This window comes from Gavialis gangeticus, unplaced genomic scaffold (assembly GCF_001723915.1).
Source record: "Gavialis gangeticus isolate Ggan-Ray unplaced genomic scaffold, GavGan_comp1, whole genome shotgun sequence".
Lineage (NCBI taxonomy): Eukaryota > Metazoa > Chordata > Crocodylia > Gavialidae > Gavialis > Gavialis gangeticus.
The window spans coordinates 84988393-85002225 of NW_017729025.1; the positions used below are offsets into that span (position 1 = coordinate 84988393).

Genomic DNA, 13833 nt, shown 5'->3' on the forward strand with positions numbered 1-13833 from the left:
ACGTTTTAAAAATCACCAGAATACACACAATGTATTATCAGTTCCATAGGGCCTAACAGTTGCTAAACAAGCTTTTGAGAAGGATTGGTTTAAGCTAAACTTTCTCAAATGTTGAAAACTTCACACGGACTCCAGCAAGGAGCTAAGGTCTAAATAACCTAAAGCAGGAGAGCTGGAAAAGTTCGGAGAATGCTGTCCTACCCTCCTTTCTAAGATAAAAATGAATCATTAAGTGGCGGTGCAACCCAAATGGTAACTTCATTGACCCTGTCCAGATCCTCAGCCTGGCTGGTATACAGTGGTGTGAGCATAACTTGAATTAGCTACCTATAGTAGAAACAAAATACTGTTTCCCATGCCCTCCCCCTTCCCATAATGGGGGGGTGCTATTCTCTGGGTGGCCTTTGCATGCTACTGTGCAATATAATATGCATGTGCAACTATATATACCAGATAAATAACAGTATTTATGTACATAGAATAAAAATTAAAGAACTCATGGTTCTATTTTAAGTTTTTCTACAGGCTCGCTGGATAACTTTAGACAAATTACTAAATCACTCTGTGTTACTTCACAGGTACTTCACTTCTACATAGCTTCTTCCCATATCTTATCATTGCCAGATACAGTTAAGGGAAAATGGAAGAAAAGATTCTCAAAAGCTCATGCTACAGTCTTCCTGGCCTCAGCTCTGAGGTATTGTTTCACAGGAATATACAGGACATACATAACATCTACTCCCCCACCACCATGTGCATATGAACACTATCCTGATGAGTAAGCTTCAAAACCTTGTAATTACAGTCATTCAACAAAAGCTATCATGTTGATACATGCTGCATACACAAGGCTTATAATAGCAATAGGCGTCAAGCTGACAGAACATAGCTCATAAGCAGGCTATATTGTTTTGTAATGCCAAAAAGTATTCAGTAAGCATCAACATTCACATTAGTGTTGAGCAATACACTGCACATGGTAGAGTGGCACGTATTTATGGGATTGAGGCCAATTTGTTAGGCAATTGAATAAATCACATATAAACTTGCATCTTAGAAGTAGGACTAGGAGGTAATTATACTGTATCATCAGAGAGCAATACAGGAAGGTGATGCAAGTCACAAAATATCTTGATCAGAATAATTTGTAATGCCTAAGATAATAGCACAGTGGTCAGATATTTGTCTGTCTTATACCATCCTGCCTGTAACATTGATCTTCATCATGGACCTCTTTCCAACTCTTAGCATTAAGGGTATGTCTAAGCTTTGCATGTGCTTCATGACATCTCAAAGGCGCATCTTTTCCTATCAGTCACAGAGCTGGAAGGGACCTCCAAGGCGCATCCTAACGATCATGCATATGTGAAGGCACACATTTCCTGTGGGAAAAACAGCAGCAGCACATGCCACAGCTATTTGTCCCCAGGCACACCCCTTCATGCACGCTCTGGTGTGCAGCAGTGACCTGGGTGGGGTAGGGGAGGCTGATGCCAGCATCTGTGCTGGCCTCAGCAGCCTTACCTGGGGTTCTGGGGGCTCACCCCAGAGCAGCAGTGGTGCTGAACCAGCTGCTCATAACCTGGCTAGCAGCCAGAGCATGGCTCTGGCTGGCCAGACTCCCTTTTTGGTGGAATACACTGCTCTCGGTTTCCAAAAAATCGTATTTCCTGCTTTAAAAAAAAACCCGCTGCACTGCAAATTAGCAGCACAGCAAATGGGTGTATGTGCACCACTTCTGGTTTGCAGCACCTCAAACTGCATGTGCACGCTCATCGGGACATGCCCCCCAGAGGTCATCTAATCCAATGGCCTGCCTGAGGCAGAAAATACATACATGTTGTGTCCAGGAATAGAACCTAGGTCTCCCGCGTGGCAGACAAAAAGTCTTCCACTGCACAACAACACTAGGCACCATTCATTGTACCTTTTCCAGGATGTATCTCAAATATTACAATATCCTTTCTTTTCCATAGACAAATATAACCTTGTTGCTCATTGCTAACCATTTATAAGGTTGCCAGAAAGATTATGTACTAGCTCACAGGTGGCCAACCTACAATACGTCACAAGTGCAACAGGCAGCCTCTGTGTGTGGCATGTAGCAGATCAGGCAGAACAGTGGCAGAAAGGACAGTGAGCAGAAAGCAAAGCATCTGATTGGGATGGGGATGGGGATTGGAGTGGTAGTCAGGGTGAGGGACAAGCTTAATTTGTGGCATGCCTGCCAAAAAAAGGTTGGTCCCTGCTGTCCTGTTTATTGATTTGACCTTGCCACCCATCTCTTGGAAAGCTTCTACTTGCTTTTCATTCTCTATCACATGAAATATAAATTACTGTCTTCACTTTCAAGACCCTTTATGGTCTATTCCCACTCTACCTATCACAATTCTTATGAAATTGAGTGGTCACTCCCTGCCTCCAATCTGCCTATGATGGCAGCTTCCATCTCCCACTTGTAAATTTTAGTGCTTACTTCCATGGTGCCCCTCATGCTTGGTCAGTGATCCATGAAAATACCCCCATAACTAGGTCAACCACACTGATTCATTTTATGTCACTACTTCCTTCCATTATTTACTCCCACATCAGTCTTTATCCATCTGTTGTCTCTTGTCTTATACTTACATGATAATCTGTTTGTCTTGTTTATAAAGTTCCTAACACCATGGGGCTGTGGTTCCCTAGGTCCCATGGTAATACACATAACCAATAACACAACACAGTAGCAATAGAGCAAGAACTCAGCTGCCACAATAAGAATCTCCTTTAACCACTATTCATCAACCAAATGATAAACAGTCATTTGAAATTTACATCTTTCATTCCAGGATCACAATTACATAGTTTATACCCACATTATGATCTACTGATACTGCCATGCCAAGAGAGAATGAAAAATAATTTAAAAACCCCCCATAAAAATAAAACATTTAAATGAAATTAACAGCCATGTGTCACAATTCCAAAATAAAATTTTGCAATTTTGTAATTTTGCACATTGAAATTTCAGAAAATTTTCAAAATAAAAAAATTCAAGATGATTTTAAAAAAATGTTCTCTTGAACAACTGAAAATTACTGATTGTAAATTGGCATGTGTTTTTTAAAACATTTCAGTTGAGGAAATCTGCATTTTTCATCAGAGCAGGAATTTTAAAGAAAAAAAATTAAGCCACCCTGGGTCCAAAATCCACTCCTCTGGTATATTTCAGATAGCATGGCATGCATCTGTCTGTGTCTGTATACTGAATAACTGTGTATCCTCAAGAAGAGGCAAACATTAAATCTACGGCAAATATAAGAGGGAAGCATCCAAGTGGCAGTAATGTATACCAGTGTATGACACTAATAGGCCAATATATCAGGGCACGGTATACTAGCTGGCTGTTCTTTGAACATCAACACAACTCAGAAAAGCACAAAGCAATTCTTGCCATGTAACCTAGGCGCTATTCATAAGAAAATATTATGATGATTAAATCTGCATTAACATTTAAATCATAAGCAACCAACACTCATTGATGGGCAATTTAGGAGAGTATACAGAGAGAACATCTAAAGTGAAGACATTGGGTCAAATTACAGATGACCAAAATGGTGATGTAATATACAGATAAACTGGTGTAAATTGGCATAAATAAATTTAATTTGCATGATATCTGGACACTAAGGGGAAAGGTACAGTAACAGGCAGATACTTGGAAGATTCTATATAAAACATATAAATAATTCAAATTGACTTGTATAAAAACACTTTCCACAGGCACTGAACAGTCACTAAAGGGAAAATGAAGAAATGGTGATGATAAATCCAATGTATCCAGCTGGCAGGAATTGATAGCAAAGCATTGAATGACTAGTAGTAATACAATGTTATTTGTCATGTCCATTAATGATCTAATCAGTGCAGTAACAAAATTAACATGTGAAGACTGAACTGGCAGGAGTCCTAATCAACAGCTAGGACAGATATGTCATATGAAGAGGCCTTGAGAAATTAGGAACATAAGAAGAAAACAAATACAAGTTAGAGGTCCTGGGGAAAAAATCATCAGATACTGCTTTGAAGAGAGTGAGCTGGAAAGGGATCTGAGGATGGTAATGGAAAGTAGATTAGATTTGTACTGGCAATATGACATGCTGCATAAAAAGCCAACACACTTTTGCATTCCACGCACATACAAAACCATTACACATTACCTAGCAAGGAGGCGTATACTAGTTGCCAAGATATTCAAAAGATACAGGCAAAATGGAGAGTTTCAGAGAAGAAGACTACAAAAGAGGATCAAGGTTGAGGGGATTGGCTTTAAGAATCTAAAATGTTATGCCTGTGCAAGTTAGCTCATAGGTGAAATGGTATTCAATCTACAAGAATTTGTAGGAGGGAGTAGAATTAGTCAGTGCAATACACAAGGATTTGACTTTAGTGAAGCCAATTTCATCTCAACGTTACAAAACAGTAACACTGCAAGAAGTCCCCAAGGACACTGATGGAGGAGCCCCCCATCCTTGCTCATTGCCATGGCTTCCTTCATCACAGGGGTTAAGCTTCTCCCTCCCCCTCAAAAAATATTGTTTCTATTTCTCTTCTTTATCATTTGCACCTTGTAATTTTTTTCTTTAGGAAGTAAATGTGAAGAACACCCAATCCAGTAAAGCTCTCTTTTTAGAGTATGGTTTCTTTTTCCTTGTAGTAGTCCATCTCATTATTTGTAATTGCGTATTGTCACTATACGTGAATAGCCTGGAGAAGTTTTTGATTAAATATTTTCAGCTTTAATTTGCAGGCAGTAACTTGTATACATTGCATAGAATAAGGTGAAGTGGCTGCAGTTTGGTAGGCTATGGCAGGGCACTGTGTGTGCCTGCCACTTTAAGGCCCTGGAGCTGGCAGCCACCAGGTGCCTAATGAAGGCAGCCATTTTAGGTTCAGGGCTGCCCATATAAACAGGCCAGTTTAGCTGCAAGGGGTCAGGCAACAACACTGCCTGGCCAGAGGGCTGCTGAGTTTCATTCGGATGTAAGGGAGGAGCTGTAGGGGATGGTAGGAGGCTCCTGGGCCTGGGTACAACCTAAAACTGCACCCTGCTGGGAGTGGGTGGCCTGGTGGGGCTCTCAGTGGTGCAGGAGCCCCCAGGAAATGCCAGGCCAGTGATCACCCTGGTGAAAGGTGGGTCGGGGCACCTTAATCCCTAGTCCCCACCACCAGATGGGTAACCCTTTTATGTGGAGGGCCCAGAGGGTGGACCCCTGGAGAGAGTGAGGGGCTAGAGACTCGGTACAGATCGAGAGAGTACACTTGGCTGGCCCATGCTGGGGCCAGGACCAAACCGGTCAAAAGGGCCAGGGGCCCGCCGCGAGGGACACCTGAGAGCCGAGGGCCTGGGGTTCCCACTGGCCTGAAGGTGGGCCAAGGCTGGTAGCCAAAGGTCCCTGGGGGGACCACACCCGAAAGGGAAAATGGCTTCAGGGAGCTACATAGCCTGTATGAAGGTGGGTGGGGCCGCCTGATGAGAGGACTCTAGGTTGGGGTTCAGTCAGAAGGATTCTGGGGCCCAGTGTGGGGTGGTGATGACAGGAACACCTAGATGCCATCAGCAAGGCTTGTGCTGTGGTATAGGGGAGGAATGGCGCCGCAGATAGCACCCCCTGGCATCAGGGCAGAAAATGGGCAGCCTCCCGCTTAATTAACAACTTTATTAATCAATTAAGATCAAGGCGTGGCGGGCGAGAAAGCAGGCGGTTGGCCCAAGAACAGGTGGTCGGGCCACACAGAGATCAGCCCCGAGCAGGCCCCCCAGTTCCATAGGCATAACTTCTCTTACGCTATAATGGTTCCAGACTCCAGGCTGGTATCCTAGTGCTATCTTTTTAAATTAAATAATGACTTTTAAAGGCAGCATGGTCTAGAGGAATAAGCACAGGACAGGGTGACAGTAATCCTACTCTTCTATTGCCTATTTGTTTACCCAAAAGTCTTCTTGTATCAAAAATGGCAGTATCCAATTGTAGGCAACCCTTACCGTAAAGAAAAACAGGTGAAAAGAAGGGATAAAGAGCACTGAAGATGTCTAAAGAAAGAAAATGGAGAGGAATTTTGAGGAAATATGGTAAGCTCAGTTACATCATATAGACAGGGCTTATCAGAAATATAGTAATAAGGTCCAGGGTCCAGAAGTAGTTCGGGGTAGTACTCATGTCTCTCCTCTTCCTATAAGCTATTTTAGTCTCCCTCACACAGGATTTTGATATGGGAAGAAACTATCTTTCTGCCTCTGAAAGAAATCCTAGAATCTCCAGTTCACACTCCTGCACTGGGCCAGTAGAAGTGTAAAGGGAGAAGAGTCTCTTCTCCCTTCTTCTACAACAGCCTTGTGTTCCTGATTTCATTCCCCTTTGCTTTTTCCCCTGTCTCTTCTTCAGAAAAGACAGGGCAGCCTTGGAAAAACTCAAACACTTGGGATAAGTTGCATAAATTGGATTATACATGAAAACTAGCACTTCCACACTGTTGCAATTTGGGAAAGATACTCACACAGGTCTGCCTTCCGTGCATTTTTCATTCTTATGACTTTCACAGTGAGCAAGTTACAAGCAGAAGGTTCGGTCTGCTGAAAAATGACAAACAAAAGACATGGAATGAACATAGATAGAAATAATGACATGAATTCCAGATTAAGCTTAGTCAGCTCCTCTATCTGCTTAAATGTTTTGGTATTGATTATCTAAGAATTCTTGACTCGTGACTGGTTCTGCTACTCTGGTTCTGATACATGGACTCATGACTCCCTGCTGTTCCTGGAGCCACTGGACAAACCACCATTCTTCCCGTCCATTCTGGATAAGTTGAAGGATACTTCCTCTTTAAGAGGTGACAATTTGTTTATTATAATTTATTCCACTCACACATAATCATTAAAAGGCCCAAGGAGAAGCTTGTTTATATGATCAATATGGCTGTGTTATTCAGCATCTTCTGATCCACTCAAGAGGAGAATGTATGATGATCGACCACACTGTTTTATTAATACGAGACAATATACGTGTGAAAGAGCCAGAGCCAGATACTGGTCTACCTATTCATTATCTAAGTTTCTAAGTGTACTGTTCTACCTTGCTAAAATTCCTGAAAAACTGTTGGCACAAAAGATGGGTGGGCCCTTCTCCTTGTCACCGCTATTTGACTTACACCTTCATCTTAACACTAAGACTATTACAGAGATGGACATATTAATGGTTGGGTGTCATGGGGTCACACTTCAGCATTTATGTGTCTAAGTGCCACCTAAAGGCCTAAAATATACAGTAGGATCTGACCTACTATCTCCACCAATCAAAGTAAATTCATAGGCTGTCATGTCATAACTACCATAATTTGAATAATGCATTAAATTCCAGGCTAGACTGCCTATCATAAATGTACTGAAAAATGTTCCTTTTGCTTTGGCCTTTATGTAACTAGTAGTATGCAGAAAAAAAGATATTCTATGTAGGGATTCATAGAGAACCAATATGTCAGTTTCTTAATGAACTGGAAGTGAATACTTCAAAGACACTATCCATGAAGCTGCAACTGAAGATAGTTTAGAAATTTCAGCTACCAAAGAATTCTGTTGCCATTCTTTTTGGTTGATGAAATCTTGAATTAGGGTTAAATTTACACTTTACACTGGACTATTCATATTCAAGTGCAGCAATTCCAGTGGTGGTTTTGACCTATAAAATGCTCTGTGGGGATAGGTTTTAGGAATCTAAGCACCGCCTGGTTATGTCAGCATCAGTAATCTACTAAGACAAATATTTTTTACAAACTCTTAGATTAGGCTGGCAGCTGGACATTTTTTTATGAAGAGTTCTTGCCTTTGGATCTACCTTCATGATGTATCCAAAAAAGCTAAATTGTAACTCATCCAATAAGGAACAAAATCCCTAAAGATCAGGTAATCAAGGAAGTCTTCAAAGGGATCTTTTATGAGTTTTCTTTGAAATACCAACCATATTTGTGGAGGGTTGATAATTTTATTATTCTAACAGCAATGTTTGGTGATCCTTCCCATGCAGAAGGTTGATTTCTCAACCCATTCATTTCTGAAGATACAATTTCTATGTTTCTGAGCACAAGTTTTAACAATTAAATGTCTAAATTACTAATATTTGCATTTGCACTAAACCACAGGAACAAAACTGCAGATACAATTGTTTGCACAAAAAATAGCCCATCTTTGAAAATCAAGCCTTTAAATTTATGGTTTTGGCCAATAGAAACCTACAAGTAAAAAAACTTCTGCAGAAACCATTAAATTATGCAATCTGTAGAATTCAGACTTTTTGTGAGGCTGAGTGTGATATTTTTGGTGTTCTGATGTTCATATATCAGGAATCAAAATATACACTCATTGTTAATGAGGTTGTAGCTGGAAGATACTGAAATTAATTAGAAACTTGTACCTACTGGTGGCTATGGAAAAGACACAGAAAGCAGTGACATTGTTCATGCAACTGATTTCATTTAGCCAAAGCTACTGTAGCCCTGTTTTAAACACTCTTCAACCTATCTTGGAACTTAATTTAAACCACCCCTATTGCAATTTATGCAACTGCTTTGAATATTGCACAAACAGCAGCAGGCAATCTAGCAGAACAAGAAAACTAAAACATCTATATTGGTCTTATGAAACTTTAGTGGGACATTACGGGCATTTTTGCCTCACATTTGAAATCTTTTCAAACTCTATCCTGACTATACAGTTGGTTCAATAAGAGATATCATCCTAAAAAATTCTTGCCTTTCACATAATTCCTGGACCATCATGGCTACAACATCACTCTTGCACTACCAATCAAGAAAGGACAGAGGAATAAATAAATTTACAGGAAACATTAAGACATATCACCTAGGAAGAAGGGATTTTTTATACCATATGTTGACACCTATGCTTAGAAGGTTTCACTAGCTTCTTAGGTCTTCTAAACCTTCCCTCCATCCCCATGGACATCCTTCAAAATGCATGAAAATTCAGATCATTTCTTACTATCTATGTATTTTTATACTGTGACCATCACCATGGTAACTTTTGACTTGACAGTGTTGTTGATTAATCAACAAGTAGTCTAGAACAAGCACAAAACAAACACAAGTGGTACCCATTGAACAAACATTATATAAAAAGATTCCTCACATAAATAGGTATAGGAGGAATAGCAAGACATGCTGCAGCAGAGACACGCTGTAATTAAAGCTGCCCTCATTCTGCCTGCACATCTCAGTTAAAAAGAATCTTTTGTACTTTTTCTTACCTTTTCTGTACTAGCCAATCCCCCCATTGTGGCCTTTTATTCATCCAAATCAAAGTCTAGAAGTTGACTTGACTATAGGTCCCACAGCTGGCAGTGACTCCTGTTGCAGAGTTGCTCTCTTTAAACTGGCAGGAGTAGATAAACAGGTGTTTTACAAACTGACTCATAGCCCCACCTCTCCATGATTTCCAAAAATTAAGCAATTCCTCTCCTACTTTTGCAACTAGATGATAATCTACAGAACATATGCAGAGCAGTATGCAAGGATTTTCTTTTTGGCTGCAGGGATTGGAGCAAAAACAAGTCTTGGGACCAAAGGGTTCTATTTCTCTGAGCAACAGGTGCCTAGCAAAATAATCATCAGTGAGATTTTATACTTCCATAAACCCTTTTATGATATAAGGTACCAAAGTACCAAGTAGAACACCACTGAAATGCAGCTATAGACAAGTCCACAATGGCACCAGCCTAATATATCATGTTCCTTCTATGAGAAGGAAAGGAACCTTTCTTCCAGGGGAACAGACTCTATTAGTCATGCAAAAACAGATGTGATTTTTATTGTCCATGCAGAATAGAAAGAATTGTACTTTTTATGATGTCACCTGAAAGAATACCAGGCAATAAACTGTATGGTGGTATATTAAGTATATATAGAACCATCCATATATAGTGAATTAAGTGAATATAGAACCATCCATAGTAAGGCCTGGTACTCAAGGGCTCTTTAGAATGGGGATGACCAAGAATTTTCCAGAATATTTTTTCCAAAGGAATTTATCATGAAAAAATTTCATTCTGAGAAAAAAATGTATAATGAGTTTTATTCTAAACTTTGTGGAATGGAAAATTTGATGTTTCATATTGTTCATTAATTTTATGAAATTTTTTATTTTATAGAAAGGTTACCATATTGTTTTTCTATTCTTATACCAGTTGCCATTTACTAGCAAAGATATCTATTACTACAAACTTTTAATCCTAAAAATCACAAATTAGCATGCCAATCACTATAATTTATATAATTCTTTGTAAATCCTAATTTTAAAATATAAAATAAAATATAAATAATAATGCAATTAAAACCATAAAATCAAAATCCCAACAAAATAGTTTGATACTATCAAAAATGAAACATTTCAACTAGCCAAATATTTTGAGGAAATTAATTCTGATTCAAAAGGAAATGGGTATTCTAATGGTCAGACTTTCCCAGGAAAGTAAACCTCAAGGCTTTTTACCAAAGCTATTGATGATTCCAGCAGAGGACACAGTAAAATCCAAAGACTGGAAGATGAAAGTAGACAGATTCACATTAGGAATTAGGTACAAATCTTTAACTGGGATTGTGACTGACAATTGAAACAAAATACCAAAGAATGCAGTGGATTGCCCATTTTTTGATGTATTCAAATGAAGCTAGGACAGACGCCTTACTGGGACCTCTGCTTTAGTTCTACAAAAATTATTGAGCCTATTGCAAGAATAACTGCATGAAACAGAATGACCTGCAATAGACAGGAAATCATTCTAGTCAGTGGTGCTCACTCTATGGCCTGCAAGCCAGTCTGGACCCCAGTATGTCTGGGTCTGGCCCACAGCGTGAGGGATCAGGAGCAAGCAGCTCAGGCTGTTCCCTGCCCTGCACTGGATGTGCCACTGATTCCTTCCACAACCCTCCTTGCTCTCTCCCTTTCCCCTCCCCTACAACAGACAGCCACATCCCTCCCCCATCCCAGAGGTGACAGAAGAATAACACAGCTGAGCACCCAAGTCAGCTGCAACACAAAGGGGCAGCAGCAACTTCCAGCTGGCACCATGCTGCCAATACAAGCATGCAGCTGTGGCAGCAGTTGTTTTTCTGTTTCTCTTCCCTTTTGCGCTTCCCCCTTTTTCTGCCTCCCCTCCCCTCCACCCCAGTAGCCACATCTACACAACACACTGACTGTACAGTCATTTAGTATTATTTGTATAAACTAGGACTAAAGTACTATGCAGTAACTGGAGTTATGGCATTGTCGTGCCAAGTAACAGCTTTTTCATGATGCTGATTGCGCAATAGCTTGTGACTACTGCCCAGTAACATTGCATCATGCTTCCTGCCATGCAACACTACTGCACAGAAGTCACAGACTACTGCACAGTCAGCATCTTGTGCAGACACAGATTGTAACTCCCTGAGGTAGGTCTCTAGTTACTAGGACTGTGTGAAGCTTTGGTCTCTGATTTGATTCAGCGGAGATTCAGCCCAATTCGGTGGCCGAATCTCCGAATCTGAATTGAATCGGAGGACGCTTTAATCTCTCCAAATTGAATTGGAACCCTCCAAATCAATTCAGAGAGATTGGGCAATTCAGACATAGACACAGCTTTAAATGTTTTTTCTACATACCTGTAGGTAGCAGGTAGCTCATGACTGCTGCGATGCTGATGTGACAGCTGAAATTATGTCTGTGATATAAAGGTGCTTGCTGAAGGCTCTGTGAAGATTAGATCAAGTGTTTTTCTGTCATTCATTTAGATATTAAGCTACATGTTACTAAGAGCCTAATTAAAGTTTAAGATGTAGTAAGGCCTTGTATAAAGTAAGGCCTAGTAAATTCGGCAAAGCCTTAAAGTAGTAAGGCCCTGGGCTGTAGTTAAAATTAACCTTATCAAAAGAATGCAAGGCTTGTACTGCTATTGGTCAGTCTAAGGACAGTTGAAGTAAAAAGAATCTGACTAGCTGTAAGTTATCAGCACAGTTCAAAGTTATAAATTGGCTGAAACATCCAGAAATCATTCAGAAGGAAGATACAGCTCTGTGAAAAGAATTAATTGCTGTTGACCAGGCTCAGTGGGCCCGTGGATCTCAAGGAGCCCAAGGACTGAATACCAGGGTCCTTCCCGGTACCTCTTGGACAGTGCTGATCGGGGATGCCTGACTTCGCTGAGTTTTGTGGAAAGAGAAACTTGTTGTACATCAGGCATCAGAGGGGACTGCCGATAAGTTACGAACATGAATTATTCTTGTATGTCATTGTTTGTCTTGTTACTATGCATAGTTGTGTTTTTGTTAAGTCAATAAACCTTTCTTACCTTTGTACCCCCTGACCACACTCTCAATCAATCCTGAACCCTCCACTGGTGGTTGGAACAGCTGGGTGCATAGAGTGTCCCACAGAAGTACAGGAGGGCCCCCAGCACACTTGGCAACAGACCCAGAAGTGAACCAGAAGCACTTCTGGTCCACTTCCAGGTCGGCCGGGGAGCATGTTGGAAGGCCCCCAGCCGACCTCTCAGCTCAGGAACTGGTGCCTCCTGGGTCTGGGGGGGCACCCGGGGTCCCCCCATGGCCAATTGCCAGGCATACATGGGGGGCCCCTCGCCACGTACTCCCGAGCAGACCCAGAATTGAACCGGAAGTACTTCTCAGTCCACTTCCAGATTCACCACCAAGCACATAGAGCCCCCCCACACACACACACACACTTCTCACACTCCTGTGGGACACTTCATGCACCCCAGCATCACAGTGTTCACAAGCTGTACTGGTACCTTGAGGTATGTAGAAAAAACTTAAAGCTATGTCTATGGCCGAATCTGTTTCTCTGAATCGGCATCAAATCTTCAGATTCAGATTTGGTCGAATCAAATCATAGACAGTGATCCAAATCAATGAATCAAATCACTGTTCCTGATTTGGGCTGAATTTGAAACAAATAGAGCCCACTTTGCACACCCCTAGTAAACACTGACTTGTAAGCACTGCTGGATTTCCTGACTTGGGTTTATTTGTAACTTGGAGAAGAATGAAAACATATATGGTTTTATCTTTCAAGTGGTTCACAAGCACCTGGCTCACTGCACTAAAAGGTTGAGTTCCACTGCTATAGATCAAAGTTGTTAGACACATCCCAGACAATGGGCTGGATCTAAAATAGCTTTGGATGGCAAAAAAAAAATAGCATTTCATTTTTGACAGAGGATTTTGATGTTTTCTAGTTTGAATTCATTTCCAATAGAGAAGAAAAACAAATATTTCAGAATTCACCACAAAGCAGAATCATAGAATCATAGAAAGTTAGGGTTGGAAGAGACCTTAGGAGGTCATCTAGTTCCACTCAAAGTAGGACCAACCCCAATTAGATCATCCCAGCAAAAGCACTGTTTAGCCAGATTTTGAAAACCTCCAAGGATGAAGGTTCCTCCACATCTCTGGGTAACTTGTTCCAGTGTTCTACTACCCTCCTAGTGAGAAAATTCTTCCTAATATCTAACCTAAACTTCCCTTACTACAACTTGAGACTGTTGCTCCTTGTTCTGTCATCTGCCAACACTGAGAACAGTCTAGCTCCATCCTCTTCAAACCCTGCATCAGGTCATTGAAGGCTATGATTAAATCCCCCCTCAGTCTTCATTTCTGCAGACTAAATAAGCTCAGTTTCCTCAGCCTTTCCTCATAAGTCATGCCCCCCTCACCATTCTTGTTGCCCTCCACTGGACTCTCTCCAACTTGTCCACATCCTTTCCATAGTGGGGGGGGGGGGGG

General features: G+C 41.0%; 1 protein-coding gene across 1 annotated transcript in view; it reads right to left on the bottom strand.

Annotated features, from left to right (window-relative positions):
* Positions 1-9416, bottom strand: part of LOC109298788 (cytosolic phospholipase A2 epsilon-like) — a 68405-nt gene extending 58989 nt beyond the window's left edge. Inside the window, exons 1-2 of the mRNA XM_019519066.1 lie at positions 9303-9416; positions 6541-6616 (exon numbers count right to left, since the gene is read on the bottom strand). Coding sequence (XP_019374611.1) covers positions 6541-6616; positions 9303-9329 — 103 coding nt within the window. The 5' untranslated portion in view covers positions 9330-9416. The remainder of the gene's footprint in view (positions 1-6540; positions 6617-9302) is intronic.
* Between the last annotated feature and the right edge of the window lie 4417 nt (positions 9417-13833).